The 25,967-nt window shown below is 40.3% G+C and overlaps 2 protein-coding genes across 3 annotated transcripts; both read right to left on the minus strand.

Moving 5' to 3' along the window:
• Window positions 1–2,108: 2,108 nt before the first annotated feature.
• Window positions 2,109–12,024, minus strand: ube2z (ubiquitin-conjugating enzyme E2Z). Of its 2 annotated transcripts, XM_063471093.1 has the most exons (8): window positions 11,518–12,022; window positions 10,973–11,312; window positions 8,891–8,963; window positions 8,162–8,349; window positions 6,538–6,649; window positions 6,344–6,456; window positions 6,137–6,227; window positions 2,109–5,950 (listed from the first exon to the last, which is right to left on the minus strand). In XM_063471093.1, the coding sequence occupies exons 2-8, from the start codon at window positions 11,305–11,307 to the stop codon at window positions 5,768–5,770; spliced, it is 1,095 nt and encodes a 364-aa protein (XP_063327163.1). In that variant the 5' UTR covers window positions 11,308–11,312; window positions 11,518–12,022; the 3' UTR covers window positions 2,109–5,767. The 2 variants fall into 2 exon arrangements, with proteins under 2 accessions (XP_063327163.1, XP_063327162.1); XM_063471092.1 differs by having other exon boundaries at window positions 10,973–12,024.
• Window positions 12,025–19,661: 7,637 nt separating this feature from the next.
• atp5mc1 (ATP synthase membrane subunit c locus 1) lies at window positions 19,662–25,351 on the minus strand. The gene is made up of 5 exons (XM_063471095.1): window positions 25,227–25,351; window positions 23,892–23,939; window positions 23,313–23,393; window positions 22,112–22,290; window positions 19,662–19,948 (listed from the first exon to the last, which is right to left on the minus strand). The coding sequence occupies exons 2-5, from the start codon at window positions 23,928–23,930 to the stop codon at window positions 19,834–19,836; spliced, it is 414 nt and encodes a 137-aa protein (XP_063327165.1). The 5' UTR covers window positions 23,931–23,939; window positions 25,227–25,351; the 3' UTR covers window positions 19,662–19,833.
• Window positions 25,352–25,967: the final 616 nt, after the last annotated feature.

Consider the following 25,967-nt stretch of genomic DNA (forward strand, 5'->3'; position numbering starts at 1 on the left):
TTCCATGTTGAAAATGAAAATCTAGTAGCAGCCTTGTCATTTCTTTTCTGTTGTTTTGTGCTGTGTTTTACAGGCCCACAGAGGAGGACAGCTCCGAGGTGGACGAGGGACGGGTCCCAGGACGGTCCATCGACGGTGGAGCTGGCCATCCTGGAGTCCTTGAAGAGGCCACGCCAGTCTCCAACGGAGCATTTCCTCCTCAGCCTTGTTCCTGCTCTGGAGAGCAGACAAGAGAATTAGTGAAATTTCAAATTTATAAATTAGTTTTTGAAAACAGCACAGCTGTGTTAAATTTAGAAACATTGGACCCTAGCAATCAGTAGTTTTCTGATGAGGCAGCAGGCTCTATGTTCTTATTTTTCTCCTTCTCCCTGAGGCTCTTCCACTTTAAGCTGGATCCTTTTATTCCTGTCTCTCTGTAAATAGTTATATTTTATATATTTATGTTTAATGTTATTCTGTTTGAGAATTTTAATATTATTTGAAATAAATTTTTGTAATGACTAATGTCTCAGTTCTACTAAACAGCAAATATTGGCACACAACTTGACACATGTAGAATTTATTTCATATTATACTAATGACAAAATATACTAATATATAGGAACATAATGAAGACCAATTATTTAAGAGAATAAAGACAGGTTAGTTTATTTTGGAGGCAAGCTCCATTTATTAAGAAAATTTAAAAAAAGGCAGGAACGCTCTTTAGAGGTTTGTGGGTGGCTCAGAGCTGTTGTGGGGAAGTCACTGGGACTTCAAATGGGCTTTTCTTTTGGCTGCCAAGACGCTGCTCCCTCCACCAAGAAGTGGGCCACGAACTTCTCCCTCACCACAACAGCCTCTCTGGAGGAGTTGTTGGTTGCTACACGACCCAGGCCTCGAGAGCATACATTGATATGACACCACAGCCATGCTATCATTGCAAACACTGATAACAGCATAAATCGAATTAAATCAGGACTTGCTGAGACCTTTTGAGTATCACTAGAAATATTATAAACAGTCGTCTCCATACCACAGTATGCTATCAGTAAACACCGACGGCATTCACTGATAGCATACCACAGCCATGTTTTCAGTGTATAAACGGATAGTTTAGTATATATTAACACAGGTATCAATAAAGGACTACCGTATTACTACCGTAGTACTTTTACTAACCGCAGGCAGATGGACAGGCGCTCTGCAGGTGGGATTGAGCGCCTGTAGTTGGTGTCTAGGCGGGCGATGCTTGGACCGACACGGGAGAGCAGCTTCTCAAACTGGGCGAGCGGCCGTCATCCAGGCGCAGCTCCTGGAGCAAGTGGTGAAACTCACCAAACTGCTCACGCTTCTGGAGGACCTGATGGACCCAGGTATGGCGAGGACGTCCTTTACGCCGCTGCTCTGCTCTCCACAATAAATAGAGAAGGGAGACTCTCTCTTCCAACGCTAGATCGATAGCTGCCATCTTGCAAACATACCGCCTGGCACTACTTCCTCCCACATTTCCGCTTCACGCGCGTCAAAATTGCATATTTTGACCCGCGAATAATTCACATTGGACACGCGTCGAGGTGCGAATGTGCAAGCGTCAAGCTAGGGGCATCTGGCGCGTTTTGGTCGCGTCTATCGCGTTCTGTGTGAACTCACCGTTATACTTCTTGTTACATGTGCTAACATGGAGGAGGCAAAGTTTGTGACCTATACAGCCAGAAACCAAGGGGTGATAAAAAATGTTGGGCACCCATGTTTTCTACAGTCATTGCAAAAGACTTTAATCCTGGACCCTCAGATTCAACCTAATGTTCTAACATCTGAGCTACCCAAGACCTGCAAATCAGTTCATAGGTGTACTTTTTAAGAAAATTTCTTAAAAAAGGCAGTCACTATATGCAAAGAATAAGTTAAAAAAATTGAGTAAACACAGGTGTTTTCAGTGGATAGTTCTACCTTTGAATGAACTAAGACATTATGGAGATCCTTTACATCTACGAACTTCTGTGATTTGGTTTTTCCTTGACAAAAAAGATGGTGTTCATGGAGTCCAAACTCAAGTTATGTAAGAAAACAAGAAAAAACAACTACGACCCCCCCCCCCCAAAAAAAACAAAAACATTAAGGCCTTAAAGATAAGTTAGCCTTTATTAGTCTCAGAGACAGGAAGTTCACATCTAACCACATTCATTAAAACAATAAAATAAAACCAAATTTAGGGAACAACAACAAAAAAGACCAGTCATATGCATCAGGACTGAACAGCACTTTATTCTATGCTTTTCCAAAACTTCTGCACAATATCACCATGCTCAAGACCTGTTGTGAATCCAGGCATTTTTGAACCACAAAAAAACGCTTTAAGCACAGCACAAGCAAACAAGGATATAATCCCTGTTGTTCCTTTCAGGGCATGTTGAATTGAACATTTTGGCAATCACAAAACTTTGCTAGAAGCAGCTTCTCATAACCATTCGATAACAAACAGGAATGCCCTATGTTAGAAATGCCATTATGGCAATCGAACAAGAGTCTGACACAAAGCTGAGGGCAGAAACTGACTCCATCAACACTGCAATTAAACACAAACTCTGTAGGACAATGGAAGGCAAAAGATAGTCAAAACACTATAATGTTTTAGTCTAGAGAGATGAATATGAGAGAATGACCATATGATTTTTTTTCTCCTTGATGATGAGACTTGATCATGAATGTCTGCTAGCTTAGCACAAGCTAGGAAACATGTAGCATAGCTCTGTCCCAATATCATATCCAGTGTACTCAGAGCTATTAATGCCCAGATAAATCATGAATGAATTTTATGAAAGTTAGATATCCTCTTAATGGGTGAACTCAAAACACTCAAGAATGGGCTTATTTTTTCTTCCTTATGATTACAAGCTAAATATCCTACCTACCACCATCCGTATGATGAAAATGCACAAATGCAGTCTGGTTTGGGGATTCCAATCACATTTTAGTTGCTCAGACAGTAAGATGCAGTTGGGAATACAGCTGTGGACACAGCTGCCCTGATGGTACCCACTAGTTTTGGACATAAGATTATTAAAGCTAGCAAGCTGCTTAGCGAGCTGCATCCATAACCTGTGCAAGTGCAATGCTTATTAGTACCAAATAAGAGCCCAAGAAAACAGACAAAGTTTTAAAGAAAATACTAGAATTTCAAGCACCCACTTCTCGGATGGCCTGAGACAAATGTAGGGGAAAGGTCCAGTGACTAGCATTAGCAGAGGTGATGCCTCAGAGATGCCCTTAACTTCATGCTTCTACAAAATCCAGCACTTTGCCACAGCTCCAGGTTGTGTTCATTTTTAAAACCTGAAGGCTTGCAGCTTGATTGTGACAAATAGTTCCATCTACATTTTATGTAGGTTTATGTAGCAATTAAATTAGAAAATACAGCGTTTTAGTTACAGAAGTGCTGATAACCTTTTAGTCATTACGTCTCCACTAGAAGAAAGTGTGACTTGCAACTTTTCTGTTAAGCTAAGCTGCAGGCGGCTTAAGTGTATTTTTAATTCTTGTGGATGCGTTGTGTTTGACACAATAGTGCATGTTCATGTATTGCATGTGAATTTGACCCCAACATTGGAATTTAACTATAACATTACATTTTAACCAATAGTTGCTGACTCCACAGTCACAGAGATGGTCAGTATTGTTGGGAAAAAGAAAAAAAAAAAAACTTGATTAAAGCAAATATTGCTTTATTGAACAATGGAAATGGCTATCAAAGGAAAGGTTTTGGTAAGAATTTGAGCAATGAAATGAAACAGCATCTTTGTAGCAATCGTGTTGATGTAAAAGTACACATTTACCACAGTCAGAAAAACAACTTCACAAGTTTACTCATGGGACAGCTTAAAAGCTTGCGAGCACAATGCACCTTCTCATCCAACTCAAAGAACTTTCAAAAATCGCATTTAATTTTTTTTAGTGCCATCAACTTATATGCAGCAGGCACAATGACAGTGGATATCAATATCATTCCTCTTCTTCAGAGCAGATCTTAAAGAGTTAAACTGAAGCTATTACAAGCTGCAGTCGTTGAAGTGAAAAACACCTGGGTATCGTTAATGTCACAATAGTTTGTTTTCTTGCTAAATTGTAATGTGGGTGTAAGTCCTGATACAAACATGGCCTACAGAAAAACACCAATAAACTGTTTACCAGGATGAAGGTGCTCATCCGAAGCATCATTACATTGACCTAATGATGTCCTGAAATGAAGGCTTTCCCCCCACCACACACATTTCTTGCAGTCAAGCTAGATGAGCTGGATAAAGCATGCCGTCATGCAACATTTCTTTCAGTGCAAATATGAGTATTGCATAAAGACAGAAGGAAAAATCTCAGCGTGTCAATCAAACATTTTCCTCCTCTCTCTGTGCCCCTTTGTTTCCCCAAGAGAAAACCCTCTCGTTGAGTTCAGAGCATAAGCAGCAACACCTGTCACTTTAGTACCTTGTGATTGTGTAACTCCAATGGTGCCGTGACTGTCATTTATTGGTGAAAAGCAGAAACCTGAAATAACAAATGAATATTAGTTCACTGCGAGGGCCACTTTTAAGGGTTGGATAATGGAGAAACAACTACCAAAGCATCGAAAAAGCCTGAGAAGAACAAACTGGTTGGGTTAATTCACTGTCCATACAAGAGCAGAGTTTTGTATTCCTTCCATTAATTTCCCTGAATTAAAGTTAATCTAGTGAAAGTGTGAGACAATTTGGTTTGAAAACTTGACTGATTCAAAACAAAAAAACCCAAATCCCAGCTAGGATTACAAATAATGCATCGTACATATTTTAAGTTATTGTTAGTCTGATGTCTGATTACAGCAAAGAAAACAACATAAAAAGGCATAAAGATGTTAATGAAATTGAAATGTCTCCTTATCTGAGCACCAATTCAACAGGACAATTAGAGCTGAAAGCTAAACAGAACTTTTTGTAGAGGCTAATACACAAGAAATATTGTAGAAATCCAGAGCTGCTGAATATTTTTTTAATTTTTGTGGCCTGGCTGAAGAAACAATTGATGTCAAGTGTGGAAGAGGTCTGGCATGGCTTTACACTTAGAGGAGACAAGGCACTGACTCACAAATCCACTGCAGTCACTTTCTCCATCTTCCGCGTTACACAGGAAAACTTTGCCTTCCCTCTTGAAATCAAAGACGGGGAGCACCTTCTTTGATCTTACCCTGCTTCAACCAAATCAGGCCAATCATCCTGACATTCCCAGGATAAGGTCCTTTGATTTTGCTTAAACCAGCTCCAAGCTTCAGGCCTCCTCTTCACAGGTCCCTAACAGACAGTATTTCATTGGTGTGGAAAAGATAGAAAACATGTTTGTGCTTGTGGATCAAAGTGGAACATCATAGAAGGTTCAAGCCGTCACTATAACCTTTTCTTTTCACAAGTATCCAGAATGTCAAAGTCAAATTGAGCTTTTAGAGTCGCAGATCAAAATGGTAACCGGCTAGCTACGAGTAGCACAAATCCAAAGCTGCAGGTCAAGTTTTCCAGCACTTGGCTTGCAGATTGCCGTTATTTTTTTATTTTTATTTTTTTTCAGCAAAAAGGAACCACCTCTTCTTTAGTTTTCTGTATTATTTATACAATAGATACTCGATTCCAATCGTATTCCCAAGAAAGACTCACACCGTCTTCTGTGATGTTGCTCCGATGCAGCAAAACAAACAAAGAAACACAAAAAACAGTTCTCTTGTCTTTAGTTTTCGGCTATAAGTCTAGCACTGTCCAAGAAGTCAGGGCTGTGAGCTGCCCTGACTGTCGGGGTCTGTCCCTGAGGAGCTGGTGTCTGAGTCCGAGTCGTTGTCATTGTGGTTATCCTCTGCCAGGTTTTTCTCTCGCAGTCGTCTGTGGGTTGCGCCGAGACGAGCCAACAAGCCCTGGTAGTCGAAACGGCCACGCTTCTCCCCAAATGGGTCCTGGAAAAAGGCAACATCATGTTTGAAAGAGGAAAAGATTGCCATTTATAATCTTTACTTTCCTGGCTCACACAGTGCTGTCACAAAGTCATGTGATATTGCATTATTGACATTAAGAATGATTTTATACTGAAAGCACTGTCTGATAAGACAAAAATAATCCAACAGAAAAAAATAAATACTCACCTGCATGTTCTGCCCCTGCAGATGCAATCTCTCTTTGCAAACGCCCTCGTAGAAATCATAGTATTCAAGGAAGGACTTCTCCATCACACTCCTAAAAATAAACACATTCACACGCTTGATACATTTAGTTAACAGGTAGAAAACAAAGATGGAATGCAAGTGATAAAGAAAAATAAAAAAGAAGAAAAATAAAAATAAGGATCTCACAACAAAGCTTCAGGACAAAGAACTTTTCCCTCCAGCATGTCACACACAGCCACTCTCATGGTTTCATGGCGGATGCACTCGTTGTAATTCTTACTGTCCCCCGGGTGACGCTCCTGTGAAACAGAATGACAAGGTGTGATGGATTGGTGGCGACATAAAACTCTCATATATCTATATCTCTTTGTTGACTGTACCTGTTCAAAGCCAGGTTCATTGTGATAGGGGTTCTCCGTCATCAGAGACTGGATTGAGATGAGCACAGACGAGATACTCTGAGCTGGACTCCATGCCGGCCCTGTCCATGTCCTACACGCAAAGATCACAGAAACAGTTTGTTGCGTTCTTACAATGGGTTCTTGCATAATTTAAAAAAAAATTAATCTAAATCATTGATGTAAAATTACTTATTATGAATCACAAATAAAGTCAATTTATTTGTGATTCATAATATCAAATTTTTGATAATATATATTTACAAACCGTGGACATCTGACTAGTTTTAAATTAATAACATGTATTCCTCACCGTGAGGAAGTGATCGGCAATCTATTTCTTTTTATTATTAATGTGTAAAGGTCAGTGCTTGCCAAAAATTGTAAAATGAAATGCAAAAGCTATATCCAACTTAACCAATATGTTGTACAATTAATGAGTATTAAAAATGTTTTAAATGATCTTATTCATCCCATTTATTTATGCAAGTCTCATTTAGATTAAAAGTCATAGGTGCTACATACTGCTATCAGTTACAGTCACAGTAGTTTCTCGTTCTCCTTTTTTACTCAACATAACTGCCAAAGAGCTGGAATGAAAAAATATTTAAATCAAGTTGAGGACAGATGTGATGTTACGTTAAGTAGAATAAAAGCTTATCTAGTAGTGATGAACCAAACTAACGATCTTCTAGGTTCTATCGTATATCAAGTGTCTCTGGTGAACATAATTAGAGTGAAATTGCATGACCAATAGTGGGAGAGCATTTTCTTTGTAGGATCTTTTCAGTTTTCAGTCACACTCTAAAAGAAAGAGAGAAAGTCCATCTAATGCAGGGGTGGGCAACTCCAGGCCTCGAGGGCCGGTGTCCTGCAGGTTTTAGCTGCGTCCTTGATCCAACACAGCTGATTCAAATGGCTAAATTACATCCACAACATGTCTTGTAGTTCTTTAGAGGCCTGGTAATGAACTAATCATTTGATTCAGGTGTGTTGACCCAGAGTGAGATCTAAAACCTGCAGGACACTGGCCCTCGAGGCCTGGAGTTGCCCACCCCTGATCCAATGGCTCAGACCAAGGATTTGTCCACTGTCACAAACAGACAATATCCAGCTTTTTGTCTCAGTGTCTGACCAATAATATTGGACTGGCGCATCCTGAATGTACGAGTATTTGACAGACAACAATCCCTACAAATAAGTATTCTAAGTGCTTTTCCTTTTCTTTTTAGACTTTGGGTTGCTAGTTAGACAAAACAAGGCATTCTGAGATATTACTTTGAACATCGAGTTTTAACTATTCGAGGTTTTGCTAGTTTACTCACTGATCACTAGCTGGTCTAAAAATAACCTCTGCATTGGGCAATGTTTTTGTTTGGGCATCTTTGCTTATTTTCCTCAATCTTTTTTTTTTTTTTTTTTTAAATTGTATCCCATGTAGAGTGCAAATTGAATATGTTGACCCAGACTTTTTTTTTTTTTTTTTTAACAGCAAAAAAAAAAAAAAGCCTGCTTATGGCCCAGCTGATGAACAGAAAAGTATGCAGTGAACATGGTGATTCTTCATGAGTTCCCTTGGAGACTAAAGTTAGAAACCCTGACTCACCCCAGGATGCTGAGGCATACTTTGCCATTGCGGTAGAAGTTGGGATTGAAACGGACAGTGTTGTGCCCAGTGGTGATGAGCTTGACCCGTGGTGGATGAATTGGATAGTCAGGGGGACAGCGGAACAGGAAGAGGAAGAAGCCACCCTCATATGGCGTGTCAAAGGGCCCTGTGATCAGGGCATGGATCTAAAGTCATGAGGCAGAGGAGTGGGATTAAAGGATGAGAGAAAGACAGGATGGGGATTGATAAGGTGGTCTAAAAAGATGTCTATAGGCAGAGAGGAATGCTAGGGAAGAACAGACCAATTAGCAAAGAAATTTAATCTAGAAAACAACTGACTCGCGCTGAGTCATTATCAATTTTTTTTTTACTCTGATCTAAAGGTTTTTCTCCATTAGTTAATGGTTGCTGTCAGCACCTGTACAACTCCAGTTGAATGGAAAACACCACTGAGGTAGTCACAGTTTAAAGGACTCTTCACTTCGCTGTTTTGCACTTTTTACAGCTATACCACTTCTTTCAATTCATTTTTTTTTTAATACAGCGCCAAATCACAACAACAGTCGCCTCAATGTCCTTTCAGTACTCCAGAGGAAGTCCAGTGCTGATCCTGATTTGCATCAAGCCCAGGAATAAGAAGCCTAGTGAAATCTGATGGGCTATCAAGTTAACATATTAATGATGTCAAAGGTTGGTAAATCTTTCAGACTGTACTTTGCCTTTTACCTTGGTCATGTCCTGAGGATCAGGGACCACGAACATCCCTGGTGGAGGTTCCTTGTAGATGGACATGATATCCCTACAGACAAAATAAACAGATGAGGTTTGTGAAACACTGAAAACTGGAGAGAGAACCCACAAAGAAATATGCCCCTAAACATTCCAGCAATCCACTAGTAAAACAGTATGTCCTGGAGGTGAATGATCTTAATATTTTCAGAAATATATTATAAAAAATACATTTAAGTACAGTACTGAACTCTAAAGTTGCTCTAATGTGAATTTTTCTAGCATACTAACGCAGTCATTAAAAAAAAACAAACAAACAAAAAAAAAAAACTACCATAGTCAAGTTGGCAATTACATGCAGTGTGTTTCTGATAATACAGCAATTAACAGCGATAAACTGCATCTGTGGTTAGCAACCCTCCTGTTCTTTAGGAATGAAACCAAAATACAACCATCTGAGTCGAGTCCTCTCGACTTGTGACAAAGACTCATGCAGACTGATACCAACATGTTGGCAATCTGTTTAGATTTATATATTAGACAGGAATTATTTACCAGAGTTGTCATGATACTATAATTTCCAGGAAAAGACTCAAAAGCAACAAGAATGTTCAAGCTATCCAGCTGCTTAAACAGGTAAATTAAGTGAAATAGTACATTTCATTAATTTGGGTCAAGTGATTCCTCAATAACTTTATTTTTGTTTATTAAGCAACAAATTAATGACATGTTAAAAATCAAAGAAGAGTGTTCATGTATGTGTGGGTCAAACTAAAGCAACATCTTTAAGTATAGGCTGAGTGCACTACTGTCTAAAATACTGCTCAAAGGGATTTCAACATACCCAGGGTATCTCTCAGTTTTCTGGATTTGTTTACCGTAAGATTGGTAATCGCAATAAGCCGTCTCAAAATTCAGGTTATCAACTTGCAGAGTTAAGCCAAGGTTTTCCCTGCACGTTTGTGTAAACCAGGTGGTGTTGGCAACATCTTATCAATCTAAAACAGGAGTTTCAAAGGCCATGTGACTCTTATTCCACAGAAAACGATCCCTATAAATGCCACCAATTCAATCAGCAATATTATTAGATGATGATAAAATTGTGATAACAAAAATATATAAAAAGCATTGAAATTATATCAGTAAAATGCAACAACTGCAAAGAAGACACGTGGTTAATGCTGCAGAAAATTATTAATCTGGTTATTTACCACACAAAGCCCTATAAATAAACATTTAAATTACAGTTAATTACTTATCACTGAGTGCACTCTCAGTGCTGGTGTTTATTTCTAAGGTGATGGCTACACATTAGAGCTCTGAAACTTTGAACTAGTCCCACTTAAAAACCCAGACTTAGTTAAACATATCTCACTCAAAACATGTCACAAATAAAAGACTCGGTGAAAATGTGGTGCTTTCAGAAAGTTTTAGTTTTTATTCTTTCAGTTACAGACTCAGTGGTGTTGAAGGGTTTGAAGCAGTGCAGTTTAAGTAGTATTATGATCATTAATCCTTCTAGAACAATAAAATTGTTGTAAAACTCTCTGCTTCTAACATAAAAAAAATAAAAATAAAACCATGGAATAAAGCTGTATCTAAGGATCTATATTTATTACTGATGCTCATCAGTGAAAGCCAAAGACTTTACACGCTATTAAAACAAAACAACAACAACTTCAGACCCTCTGTGAGACCTTCTAGGGAATGGTCAATTTTCTCGATAACTGATTCGTCAGAAGGCAACGATTTCACACCTGCTGGTCTCTATTCTCGAACTTGACCTGCTCTGGGGGAGGTTAAATTCACAGCATAAGTTACCATGGCGACAAATTCTGGTACGAAGTTAACCCGAAAACAGTGAACAGAAGAGCCAAGGTTAACCCTGTAGTTACCTGGGTCAGACTAAATCTCGCTTCTTATTACAGACCTCTAGTTTCCCAAATGTCTCCGTCAAATGTGACGTTTTAGATGCTGTTAAAAACTTTACGGAAAGATTTTACTTTCGATTGCAGGCCTAGATTACGTAAATATTCCCACCTGCGTCAGATTTCTGTGTGATATGTTTCCTAGAATTACCTCTTTATCCTCAGGATGCACTGCTGGGAAGCTTTTTCGTTGTCCCAGTCCGTGCTAAGAGTTGGGTCCCAGGAAGTGGCATTGATTTGAGATAGGAGGCCCGCTCCTGCCGCCCCTAGCCCAACACCGGGGAGAGGCGAGGAGGCATGCAACGTGGGAGACACGGCCACGACGGGTGGTGAAGAGCCGGGAGTCAATGTGTTCCCAAAACTGACCGGGGTAGCAGTGACAGCGGAGATAGGGGCCACCACAGCTGTTAGGCCACTCTGCGCGGCGGCAGCAAGAGGCGGAGAGGCCGGGTTGGAGCTGGAGTGCACACCGCCAGTTGCCGACATTCCCACTGGCAGAGAGTTAGACAAAATCGGAAGCTGTGAGGCTCCGCTCCCCTGTCCCGTAGTAACGTCTAAGCCTAGGGCACTGCTGCTGGACTCATCTCCAAAGCTGTCCGCCATGGCCCACAAGCTAGCAAGCTACAGTAAACCCGTTGGTGTTGAGTAATTTATATTTTTCTCCTGCGCAGCATTGACAGTAGAGTTTCAAGTTACCTGCTTCCTTTGTTGCCCAACGCGGATCAGACAGCAAAGAAACCGGGCAGAGGCGAGGCCAGAAAGCAAGGCAATTCTTCCCAAGACATAATGGACATTTATCGTTAGCTTGACTGTTAGCTTGACCCCAGGCCTCCAAAAAACTGCTCGGTCTTCAGCAAAATTGCCACGTCACAGTGTTACGGTTACCACTGCCCTCTGGATACTGGTTTAAACCATTAAATCCTCAGAACATTTGGTTTATTACCAACCACATCCCTACTAGTCTTTTACCATCGCAACTTTAGGAGCTTGTATTTGTCACCAGTTAAGAACACGGAAATAATAAAGCCACGGCACATCCGGGCAAAAGTTTTCAAAGTAAAATTCCTGAAAATAATAATACAAGAAACAACAACAACCCACCATCATTTCAGCTTTTGCAGCTAGCGTTTAGGCAAGGCCCAGCTCAAAACTTCCAAAAGAATGGGAAGTTATTGTGCCCTCACAATCAACTGTCCTAGTCTCTGAGTTTTGTGATCCTTCATTTGCAGAAAATATCTCAGTTTGTCTCCTCCTTTCCCTCTGTAATCTAAAACAGAGATAATGTCTTGGATAATTTGTAAGATATTTTTGTACTTTTTAAATATACTTTTTACGTTTTGTTTTTTGTTTTTTTAATTTGGAGTTGGAAAATGAGTTGAGCCGAATGCTTCGTGTCAAAGATGGTTGCCGTTCCAATGCATAGATTCAGCCCTGTAATAAAATCAAGACTTACATTTATTCTAATGGTCAGCACCTGTGAAGTATTGTAGTTGCAAAAGCTAAGTCCTGTTCTATAAAAGTCAGTTTGGAAAACAGCCCTCAGTTCCCTTGACCTATAATCAGAATAAACACTTACTGATGAGTAAGTAAAAAAACAGTAAAGAGCTTAGGCAATAAAATTTGATCAGAAAATGAGCTTTGTCCAAAAGGTGGCTAGGATTTCCCTTAGCAATACGGTGAGGAGATCAGTATTTGGCAAGGGTTAGGAGTGGAGCCGCTGCTCCTTCACATCAAAAGGAGCCAGCTGAGGTGTGTGGCTCCTGGGTAAGGTGTTTCGACCGGGCCTATCCTAACGGTAGGAGGTCCCGGAGTAGACTTGGGACCCACTGGAAAGAATATATCAATTATATGGCCTGGGAATGCCTTAATATTTCCCCAGATAAGCTGGAAGAGGTATCTGGTGAGAAGGTCTGGCGTTCCCTGCTTAGGCTCCTGCCCCCACGATCCACTGTCAGATAAGGTATCGAAGATAGCTTTTTATTGTTTATTTATTGTTTTAATATTTTAGATGTTAACTTTTATTGAAGTGGTTGTCATGAGTTTTCAAACAGTGTGCATCATTCACAATGCACGGCACATAGTGCCACACCTTTCAGTCGCATCTTATTTGCTTTTCAGATGTTAATTTTTCCCATTTTAATAATATATTAGCATCTTTTGTAGTAACATGTTTTAATATCATTGGAGACGTTTATCATCAATGGGCGTCTCCCATTTTGACCTCGGGACTTCCAGACCATACTCGGCACAGATGTTTCTGTACACTATGCCGGCCACTTGGTTATGGCGTTCCACGTATGCCCTGCCTGCTAGCATCTTGCACCCTGCTGTTATGTGCTGGATTGTCTCAGGGGCATCTTTACACAGCCTGCACCTGGGATCTTGTCTTGTGTGAAAGACCCCAGCCTCTATGGATCTTGTGCTCAGAGCTTGTTCCTGTGCTGCCATGATTAGTGCCTCTGTGTTGTCTTTCAGTCCAGCTTTATCCAGTCACTGGTAGGATTTCTGGATGTCAGCCAATTCCTCTATCTGGTACATATTGTGCAAGGGCTTGTCCTCTCATGATGGTTCCTCCTCTTGCTCCTTTTTCTCAGGTTTCTGCTGCCTGAGGTATTCACTGACAATCTTCCTGATCCCAAATGGTTGAATCTGTTCATCTGGATGTAAAGTTTTCAGTGTTAGAAAAGTTTCGTCACTCATCCAAGTGACTTCTTCAGTCTCAGCTGACTGCAGGTTTCCCCAACCTTAGAAACAGTACATTTACAATGACTGAAACTAGCCCACTGAAGGAACAATGTGCTGTGAGGTCAGTTTATGATCATTAATATGCAAATTGTCATGACCATTGATCAGCAACCAGTTTTCAAGCTTCGCCATGGTCAGTTCGTCTCACACTCAACAATCCTTCTTCCATTCTCACTTGAGGAGCTTGGTACCCAATCCCACCTGAGATTGGGTACCAAGCTCCTTCTTCCGAATTTTGGAAGGTTAAGCTACTAGTTGTTTCGCTGTCAGTCTGGATGCTGGATATCAAAGATTCCATAGGTCCCTTATCCTATTCATGTAACCCCTTCCTCTGGGGTTGGGAGGTCAGTTCCTTCATCATAATTACGCAAATTCTCATGATCATTGATCAACAACCACATAATTGCATAATTATGAGGAAGAAACTGACCTCCCAGCCCATTGTTCCTTGAGTGGTGCTAGTTTCAGTCATTACGCAAATGTACTGCAGTTTCCTATCTGAGACTGAAGAAGTCACTTGGATGAGTGGCAAATAATTTCTCCCACTGAAAACACATCAGATGAACAGAATCCATTTTCTGGGAGTCCTCTTTTTCTTCTTTGAGATTTATTTTCGGTTGGCAAACTATGAAGTGGTACACTACCACTACCAAGTGGTAGGAGGTACACATTTAAATGTCAGCTCTTTCAAAGAAGTACAAGGAAAATAAATGTCCGTCAGCTGAGTTATTCTAGACGCATATATATTATTTCATAGAATTATTGCTTTTATTTGGATTTTTATTTGTTTAATCTGTTTAATTTTCTCAGGTTACATACTTAATATACCAAATGGTTTTAGTCAGTGCCCCGGATATAAAATTAATATGAATAAGAGAGAAATGTTTATGATCAATGAAAAGGCTAGAGATCAGGATCTTGTAAATTCCCCTTTTAAAATAGTTACTGATCACTTTGATTATCTGGGAATATGTGTCACTAAAAAATTTAATCCCTTGTTCAAGAAGAATCTCCTTCCTATTATAGATGGTGCCTATTGTCTTTGTCTTTAATGGAATGTAATTGTTAAAATGATGCTACTTCCAAAATTTCTATATGTATTTCAGTGCCTTCAGAAGGATTACGGGTGGCTGCGGCTGAGGTGGTAGAGTAGATCAGCTACTGATTGGAAAGTTGGTGGCTCAATCCTTGGCTTCCCCAGTCTGCATGTCAAATATCCTTGGGCAAGATACTAACCCAAAGTTGCCCACTGATGCGTTTATCGGAGTGTGAATGTATGTGAATGTAGATTAGTTTAGAAGTGCTTGTATGAATGGGTGAATGAGGCATGTTGTATACAGCACTTTGAGTCTGAGTAGAAAAGCGCTATATAAGAATCAGTCCATTTACCTTCCCATCCTGATTCCCAAATCCTTATTTAAATCTCTGGCTTCCTTAATAACCTCATTTATTTGAAATGGTAAACATCAATTTTGAGAAGAGCTCTTCTTCAAAGACTTAAGCTGGTGGGAGGCTTAGCCCTTCCCAATGTCCAATACTACTATTAATCCACAAATATCAGGTGTATGTTGTAATGGAGACACTACCACCTTGAACCGTCATTGCCATTGAGTCTCATTCAAACAGGAAGATTTATTTACCTGCGACTTCAGGCTCATCACTTCCTCTTTCTTTGTCTTTACCTAGTAATAATAGTAATAATAATAGTAATAGTAATAATATCCATCATACTCTTAAAATTTGGTCTCAGGTTAGGAAGAGCCTTGGTCTGCGGGCTTTCTCACTTCTGGCACAGAAAGGGTCTCAAATCTTTTGTGCACTTATATGTAGATGGACAATTTGCAAGTTTTTCTCAACTATCTAACAAATTCGGCATTGCTACTGCTCAGTCATAATGTGCAGACTATGACAGTATAATTGTTCATTCTGCTGACTCACGACTGTGCAGCAATGCACAGTTCGAATCACATGATCAAGTCTGACGACTGTGGTGGGTCTCACCAGCAAGAGCGATGAATACAGAGAGGTGAACTGATGGAGGACCACAGACTGGTGTAGATTCAACAATTTGTCTCTGAACGTGGACAAAACAAAAGAGATGACTGTCGACTTCAGGAGAGCACAGAGAGATCACTGTCTACTTAACATCGATGGATCCTCTGTGGAGGTCGTCAAGAGCACTAAATTCCTTGGTGTCCACCTGGTGGAGAACCTCTCCTGGTCCCTCAACCCCAGCTCCATAACTAAGAAGGCCCAGAGGTGTCACTACTTCCTGCGGAAGCTGAGAAAAGCCCATCTCCCAACACCCATTCCCATCACCTTCTACAGAGACACTGAGCAGCTGCATCACTGTCTGGTATGGTAACTGCACCGTATCAGATCGCAATACCCTACAATGGATAGTGAGAACAGCTGAGTAAATCATTGGAGCCTCTCTTCCCTCCATCACAGACATCTGCATCCGCAAAGCCACCAGCATTATGGAGGACCAAACACACCCCTCACACACACTCTTCACCCTGCTGCCTTCTGGAAAGAGGTACCGGAGCATTCAGGCCCTCACTGCCAGACTGCAAAACAGTTTCTTCCCCCGAGTCGTCAGACTCCTGAACACTCAGTGACTGGACTGACACACACACACACCCTCATACACATCACTACCTCAAGCACTTATCTGCACAGTCTTACACACACACACCTTCAAACATCAGGTTCTCAGGTTATGTGAAGATACTTCAGAGAAAGTACTCTAAAAGTTATACACACCTAACCTCTAGAGACCTTTCTCAGAAGATTAGTGTTGGCTGGAAAATGTGATGGGACACTGAGATTTAACCCCTGATGACACACCAAAATGAAAACCACCGCCTGACAGTATCCTTCTCACAAATCCAAGATCCCTCACCAACAAGATGGATAAACTAAGGCTGAAAATATCAACAAACAAGATCAGCTGGGACAACTGCATTCTGCTGTTAATGGAGACACTGTGATTAGCTTAACAGGCTACACAACAATTCAACATGATAGGAGTAAGGCATCTGGTAGGAGCAAAGGAGGTGGGATATGCATGTATATAAAAACAGATGATGCACCAGTGTAATTGTAATAAGTAGGCAGTGCTCAGATGATTTGAGTGTGTGTCTATCAAATATAGACCCATAAATCTGCCACAGGAGTTTACTGTCATACTGCCTACTGCTGTAAATATACCACCAGATGCCAGTCCTAGTGCAGCCATTGGCCATCCTTATAACACCATCAACAAACAACAGAGTACATATCCTGAAGCTGTCCTCATCATATCTGGCACAAAACCAAGGCAGCCTGCAGAATGCTCTTCATGGATGATAGCTCAGCTTTCTCATACCATCCTCCCTCACAGACTTCATGAAGTTTGCGATTGACACCACAGTGGTTAGACTCATGTTTGGCCGGGGTGAATCACCTTATAGGGATGAGGTGGAGCAGTTGTCTATTTGACATCTTCAAGACTAAGGAGTTAGTATAGATTTCAGGAAGAATGGGAAAACCATACAGCCACTTTTCATCAGCAGGTAACTTGTGAGGATTCCTCCAGTGGTGACTCTTCAATAGAGGGCACCACTTGTGAAAATTTTTTGCGCAATTGATTGAACAATTTAGTGTTATCGAGACATTGTCACAGCACAGGCACTCTTGTTTTGAAGAATAGTCTTCTACTACTACTGTTATACTTTAAAAACACATATCTACACTGTAGATACCACACAAATATTTGTGTAATCACAGTCCCCTTAGACTTGTATACCTGCAGTTTTTTAATTGCAAAACTTTAAGAAATATGAAAGTGTTTGTGTTGATTTTAGATTTGCATTTATTTTTTAAAATCTGTATGTTTTACAGGCACTCGCTTTCCTGACTGATCTGATTACATTACAAAGGTGATAAAGAAGGCACAGCCGTGTCTGTAACGTAATAAGAATTACCCTGGTGCTGCTACTGGCCTTCTATTGCTACTACATTGAAAGCATACTCACCTTTTGTATGCGTGTGGTACAGCAGTTGCACTACAGCACAGAAAAGAAGGCACTTCAAAAAGGTTACCACCATTGCCTAAGGAACTACTGGCCACCCCATCCCGACCTTGCAAGAACCTCTCAGTGTCTGACAAGGCAAAAAACATTATCAAGGACTCAACTCATCCAGGCTACTCCGTCGGAGCTCTTGCCCTCTGGCAGGAGCAAAACAGGAGGCAGGGACTAACAACTTTCTCCCCTAGGGCAGTAATGGCACTAAGTGCTCAATCGAACTATAACGTTGCTGCTCTGAGACTAGTTTTAGGCAAATATGCAATAGCTGTGTAACTGCTCTGTTGTTTTGATGGAAGGAGTTATTATTGCAGGAGACTCAATCTGATCCAATTCCATTTGTTGTGCAAACAACAACAAAGTTTCAGTGGTTGTGTATCCAATGCTTTGCTCTTGGTGATGTAAGGCTTGGGTGCAGCTGCCATTTCATGAAGCTCCCCATGCACTGTTCTTGATCCATCTGAAAGCCAAATTAAGTTTGGAGGTCTGCAGCTATTGATTCTACAGAAAGTTGGTGACCTCTGCACACTAGATGCCTAAGCTTCCACTGACTCTGCTGTTTTTGTGTGGCCTACCACTTCGTGGCAGAGTTCCTGTTGTTCTCAATGGCTTCCACTTTGTTACAATACAACCAACGGCTAACTCCAGGATAATTAGTAACAAAGAAATATCACACCTAATTGTGGCACCGGAGGTGTCCTATCACGGTACCATGCTGGAATCAACTGTGCTTGTGAGAGAAACCCATTCTTTGACAAATGTTTGTAGCAGCCCGCATGCTTGACTTTATACACCGAGTTCAATGATTTGGATGGTTGAGTGAATATTTTTGACAATATAGTGTGAGCACGATTGACATAGAAGTCCACAAATAGTCGATGGAAATGGCAAGTGTTGCTGTTCATTCCCTTGAGGTAAAGGACTGCCTTGCCTTTTCAGTTATTTCTGTCCACAGGGCAGGTTATTGCTAGTACATTCATACATGCATATAATAGTTGAACGACTCATAATTTTTTGGGTTGGCTCACTTCTTTTAAACACCATGAGCTAATGAAATAAAGCTGCCATAGATTACGAGTAAAATAATCACCTAATTTTATTAGGTGATTGAGGACGTAAAATTTTGAGATTATGCATTTTATTTAAATTTTACTCATTTAGTAACCATTTACTCAACTTTCCAGGTTGGCATAATTTTATCTGATAGGGCCACTCACATTTGGTAGTCAGACTTTAAAGACTGAGATGGATGAAATGTAATGACACTGTTGTACAACAAACTCCTTTTGAATCACTGATGCAATTAGCTACAGTGGTTCAAATCACGATAGAGCTGACTGTGCTCAAAGTTTAAGAAAACTTGCATTAAATATTAAAATTTTATACATTTAAGGGTTGCTGAGGGAATCTTACCATGAGGGGTTTATAATTAAGAAGTTGATCGTACAAAGTTAGTTCCAACTTAAACCATGTGCCTTTCATACCATAATGAAGAGATGTTGAGAAGGGAAAGGCACTGGAAATTGGCAGATGTAAACCAGAACCTCCACTCAGTAAGGACGGAGGATGTGACATGATTTGACAACTGTTTAAGCATTCACGTCATTTTCAATCTAGCGTTGCTCTAATGGGCTGCATCATGGCTGTATGGAGTCCTGTTAAGTCAGTGATTTCCATTTTTAATTTATTTTGTATGTTGTTTTATTTTAAAACATATTTGACCTTCTCTTCCCTATATGCTTATAATGTGTCAAGAGCCTAATAAAGTGGTATGAAATTAAACACTTTGACCCATGTACTGCAGACAGCTCTTTGAAAGTTGTGTGCTGCTGATGAAAGACATGAAATGCAAACAAATCCTGCATGACAGAGCATCATTCATCCTATAAAGAGCTGACACTCTTAGCAATATTAGATTAAACCCATTTATTTTTGAAGGACAGTGTCCCTCCCCCACCAAATGAAGCCTTATATCAAAAACAAATAACTGTAGGAACATAAAAATGTTAGACTTCAGGCTCAACCTCAGTTGTAAATATTTTCCTTTAATATTTTCTGTTGAGTGGAATGGCCCGGGAGCTTGTTCAGAGTTCTGGTTCTGAGAAAGCCCTCTTCCCCTTGGAAGGAAGGTAGTGACAAAGCAAGGAAGTGGAGAACAAGGGGTTGAAGTGAAGGAGGTATGGGTGCATTTCCAGGTTTACATGGCAAACAGAATTAGGAATGCCACCATCAGACAGAAGAGGCCCATAGCCTCAGATAGAGCAAAGCCTAGGATGGCGTAGGAGAAGAGCTGCTGCTTCAGGGAGGGGTTCCTGTGAAGGAGAGCAGACAGGTACATGGATACATTCAGATTCTGTTCCATTACAACTAAATACATGTAGGTCATCTTGCAGGGTCACTTTTACACCCCCTCGAACAACAGACCTGTAGTACCAATTTTAGCACAAAGTCTCACCATCTACAACAAGAAATGTACCAGTTACAGTCTTTGCAACCTTTCTGACAGATTTTGGTCTAAGAGCTTATGGTTATTTATGGAATTTTCAGGGGTTTTACTGTTAGTAATAAAATGGACCATTAATTTCACATTGACACATCTCAAAGGCTAGTTGGGGATTGTGTTAGTATGCCACTTTTAGCTTCTTCCTGCATTTAATGTTAACGACTGCAGTAATGTAGTTAATCCTGGTGGAATACACATGGCCTACCTACAAGACAAAAACTCCCTGATTCTGTCACCAGCAGAGTGATAATGTACCAACTAACATTTTAGTACAAAGTGCTTCAAGAACCCACTTTCCACATAAGCCCACTGGTTTATGGTTTTTTTCATCATGCAGCTATTTATACTACAACCTGATTTTCAGTTTGTTCTGCGATCAAGAAGCAGCTCTCAGGCACATTTTCTTGGATGGGATTTCAAATGTTCAATTTCCAGACTGATTTAGAGAATTTAGCAAGCCAGCATTTTCTGTCCATTATTAGTTTTATTCAATGGCTTGAAGCAAGCAGCCATTAACCCTCTGGGGTCCAGGGTATAATTGGCCGTTTTTGACTACTTTTGATTTTACCTCTATATTTCACCTTTAAAATATGTTTTTCTTGCCTTGTTTGGTATCATTATTTTCAGCACAACCTCAAATATCTGAAATTTGAGTTATTTTTTCATTTTGGCATACTATATTAGCACAGTTGATCTAAATTCAGACAGAAAATTCAAAATCCGAGTAGAAAAAAGTTATATTTTTACTGTAAAACCCACAAACATGTTTAACGAATCATTTTCATAACTTGAAATGCAAATAGAAATTTTACATTTCTAAAAATTATGCACAAGTTTTGCAAACAACAAAGTTATGTGGTACTATTTACCTAAAAATGCAGCAAAGGCCTCAGGCGTTTTTTATATAACCATTTAAATCTATTTACAGAACAATCAGGTGTGCTGGATCAAATAAGAAGGCACACAAATTATTTGTGCCAGTCCAAAAAATGTAGTTTGTGTCCAGTATAAGACAGAGGAGAACAACACAGGCCTAAACCCTGCAGGTCTGACAGCAGGAGGTGCATGAGTGCAGTTTTCCATGTGGGAACATGTGTTTACACTGGAATCTGCCTTTGACGGCTTTTTTAGAGCAAATATGAAATTTAGCATTCTAACTGACACACAATACAAGACAATAACTACACAACACACCAACTATAGCCTCCAAACACGCTAAACGTCACTAATGTCTCATATATGAAAACTCGCTCTCTCTCTCTTTCTGTCGCTCGCCCGCTTTCCGTCGCGGGTGTCAGTCCCAAAAACGTCCCCTTCTCCCTAAACAACCAAGTGCCACATGTTGCCATTATCATTTTTTTGATTGGCTGACATGGTAAACTCTAACACCAATAGGAAAGGGGTGTTTTTTGTTATTCTTTTTTCACTCGCAAAGGGAGAGTGTATGCTAGCGCTGTCTGTAGAAAACGCCGTTTTTACCGTTCTTCCCGCTGTAAACACCACTGTTTTGTTCAGAAAAAACATCGCGTGTATTTTTTATCATAACTCTGGTTTTATGTGGCCCATCGACACAATTCAAAATCTGGTATGTAGTTTGAAGTCCGCACTTTCGACCCTAGTTGGAATGGAGACTCTGACGTGCTGCATCTTGTAGCTGTGTCGTCTTAAATTGGTCATGTGATTTTGATGCGCCGGCGCGTCCAGCGACCCCAGAGGGTTAATAGTATGTGTTGCTGCTCATTTTAGTGAGAGAAATGAAGCATTCATGTTGCTATAGATGTGTAGAAGACAGAGCGTTAGACAGATGCTTAAAATGACTCTTCCAATGTCTGTCGATGCAATTAAGGAACTGATGACAGCTTTACCAGCTTTCAAGTCTTCAAATTAGTGAAGTTTTAAAACAGACATACTACTGGTATTCCCCCCCCAAAACAACTATGCAACCCTTCAAGCTGATGCATAAAAACATTACCTGGCATAGCCAATGATAAGGCTGCCAAACACTGTTCCGATTCCAGCTCCAGAACCAGCCACACCAACTGTGGCAGCACCAGCACCAATGAACTTGGCAGCAGTGTCAATATCATGGGAAATGGCGCTGGTCTGGAAGGAGCGGGTCAGGACTGCAGATTGGCTGACTGGCAACAGGGCCTGGGTGAAGACAAGAAAACGCATGCCATTAGCCATGAGACAGCAGGTCCAAATCTACTGCAATGGTAAATTTACCATTACAGTAACTTTGTATGGTTGATATACTTCCAGAAATTGATTCGACTCATCAGTTGCAAGACAGGAGGGTTTCACCACAGAACAAACTTTCCCCACACACCAACGCCTAGTGTGTAGGGCAGAAGAACGGAGCCACATAGCCACCATTACACTAGTACCCAATTAGATCATTTTCCGACAGACTGCACGCCACGAATTGGCCAGTCCAAGGACTCAGTGAGACAGAGTGACTCCTTCACAAAAACTTAAACAAAAATCTGCTTCCTCCATTGTTGTGTTTGTCACAGGACTTTTGGCCATTTGCTATAACGACCTCATGCACATTAAGTGACACTTAGTTGGACTGGATGAAAGCGACCAAAGCCGAGTACAGTTGAGACTGTATTAGTGGAAAAGGGTGGTCCAAGTTTCAAAAACAAAAAGCCCCAAATAGATTACAAAGGCTTCAATACTGTACCAAAATAATTTGCTCTTCAGTTTTATGTCATTTCAGGAATTTACTCAAGTCACCATTATAGACTTCCGTTTGGTTAACTTTTTGTACATGCGTTTTATTGTGAGGCACTTTATGTTAAAGTGTTATAGAAATTTTACTCGACTAGGTTCCATTGTCAATGTCCTCTTTATGAGGAGAGCAGCAACGTAATAAAGTTAGACTAAGTTCTCAATATTGGCAAATTAAGCTTATTGCAACTTTCTAATCTGTTATGACATTTCTTTTGAAAGTTTATGAGTATTATATTAACAATTTGAAACATTTGCAGCCTTTAACTGATAAACTGATTGCATCTAAACAAGATCCTTGAAATTACTTTTGGAATCCACCACTCAGCATAAAACTATTAAATCAGTTTTGAGTCATGTCACTCATCCCATAAGCACATCACAGTACTGATTTAACATGTTGCAAGTGAACAGTGCAGTGATTCAGTGAGAGTATGGACCTGTTGCTCCACTGTGCCTTCAGGTCTGTTGAAGAGAGAAACTGTGACTGGCCGGGTCAGGACTCTGGAACCCCCACGCAGCTGTAAGCAGACCAAAACACATTACAAGTAAACAATCTGAGCAACCAAGAGAAGAACCAAGCACCGGGTTAAGTGATAATGAATATATTTGTGTTTAATTTAAAGCTCTTCACAGCATTTTCGAAACAGCACAAGTGTTAAATTTTGGCGTGAACATCAACACGCAACTGGACTATGAAGCAAATCGCCCAACCCAGTTGGCATAGTGAGTTCTGCACTGTACATCAAGATGCCGTTAAAGGTTTTTAGCTGGCAATGCCACTGTACAAGCTGCATGATTATGGCAAATTGGTTAGATTATTTTGATCATATTATTATGTTAACACTGCTTTCACATCCCTGTGGTAAAACATTCCCAGTAACTGATAAGTCTTTGCATGAAATTAAAACCAATTGAAGCATGAACGGTTTATGTTTCAACCCAAACTCTGCAAACAATTAAAACATGAATTAATGAAGAACATGATGATTTAACTATCACGTTATCAGGTAACATACCACAGCAGGAGAAGTGACAAACTTGGTGCAGAGATACATGGCTGGAATCTGGAGAGAAAATTTTTAAAGTTAGTGTTCTGACACATTCATTTCTAGATAGTGAGAAGGATTCAGTCCAAGGTGACACAGTATCTTCAGTTAGAGAAGGCAGAAGTGACCTTCAAAAACTTGGCAGGCATGCATTTAGGACATACAGTCATGGTGGACATACAGTCATGGTGATGTGGGAAAGTGGATAAACATTTTTTGGGGAAAGATGGGATTTAACAATGTTCATATTTGTTTCAAAGAATAAAAACCCCAAGAACTGACAATGTAGAGATCCCAGTTCTACACCCTTTTACTTGCACATCTTGAAAGACATACTGTGGATAGTTTTCATGTGCAAAATTGATCTTGTAAGTTTTTTTTTTTTAAATTTTAATAAAGGAAGAGCCATTTCAAATACAGGATGATGATAGCAAAAACCGTGATGTCAAGCAACAGGGCCTGCTGTTGCCTGATGCACCTCATCTAATCCAATTTGAATGCTTACTATCAGGATCAACTCTAAACAAACTGATAGATGTCCACTTACATTGCACAATGAACGGCTTTGAGACAATTCAGGACATTTCTACTTACTGTCAACAGAGCCGTAATTTTTTTTATTTTTAAAGGCCAGTTTACTGAAAAAAAAAAAACAACTTTGAAAAAGTAAAAAACTTAGTTTCAATCCTTTATGTCCCCTGCTTAGACAGGGGTCTCAGAGGGGTTGAATTATTGTCCTAGAGCAGCACCGGAGCTAAGCTACTTAGCACACAGCCCTGAAGGTCAAAAGTGGACAGCATGCAGGCACATAAGGCCAAGAAGACAAGCACGGCGCACGACACTAAACCATTTCAAGCCAGGCTGCAATACAGTGACAAAAGGTTAGGTGACTCCAGTCGCGTCCACAGCGGCGTCCTTGCATGAGCGTACTGATTCAAAGCTCGGCAGGCCCAGACTGTCAGACACTTTTACGTTTAGCTTCCTGTCATGGCAGCTTGTCCGCGGTAAGCCCGGCATAGGACCCGTTGCATGAGTGGTAAAGCAACAACCACAGCAAAATTGACTCTTCATCTTAATACTAGCCTAAGTTCACGTATATGAATGCAGCTAAAAAATACAATTCTGTCATTCATCAGAACCACATCATTCAATAAACGTCCTAGCATGCTAGCAATCCAATGCTACCACTAAGAATTAGACATACGAACATCAGATATACTACGCCATTTAAATGCCAGAAAAAAGAAATAAAAAGCCTTAACTGAGCAGAGACAAAGTGTATGAAGTAATACAGGCAAATATTACCGGTTAGATACGGATTTCAGGGAGTCCTGAATTAGCTGGTCTTGTGCACAGCTGCAGTCAAAAAAGGCAGGACGCGTTAAACCGTCACCTTGTCATTTATAAGCTTAGCGTCTACGTCCTAAACGCTCATTGGTCAGAAACATCCACTCTTCATTCATAACTGACCCAGCTTGTCAGGCTAGCTAGCCTATCAGATAGAGCTTTGTTGAACTACAAATGCTGTGACTGGCCGTTACTTTTAAGAAGGTGGGACCAAAGGAAACTTTATTATTTTATTGGACAGTATTGCCGGGAACGTCGAATCTACGTGGAGCGATGTTTTAAAGCACATTCAGTCCTATAAATATATATTATTTTTTGGAAAGTCCAGATCGCTTGAGTAAATCAGGGTGCGTTCTATTCTTCCATTTTGCTTAGGACACTTCTTTGACACGTGACCCGGAAGTATCTCTGTAGAGGCCATGATGCGTTCCGGATGAAGTCGGAATTCGTAATTTCCGAGTTCCCAGTCAGAAATGTGAGATGTTTCAATTCTCAAAAAGCAAAGGAAATTAGGTTCACTGTTCCTTTATTACCTCACTGATTAAAGGATAGAAATAATAATAATTCACAATTCATCATAATTCATTTCGACCATTCATGAAAACATTTGCCCTAATAAACAGTTTATAACAACGACACAATTTAAGCATTAGTAAGTAAAGTTTATGCATTGCTCCTCCTTAGTATGCAATACATATA

The sequence above is a fragment of the Pelmatolapia mariae genome, linkage group LG4 (assembly GCF_036321145.2).
Source record: "Pelmatolapia mariae isolate MD_Pm_ZW linkage group LG4, Pm_UMD_F_2, whole genome shotgun sequence".
Taxonomy (NCBI): domain Eukaryota; kingdom Metazoa; phylum Chordata; class Actinopteri; order Cichliformes; family Cichlidae; genus Pelmatolapia; species Pelmatolapia mariae.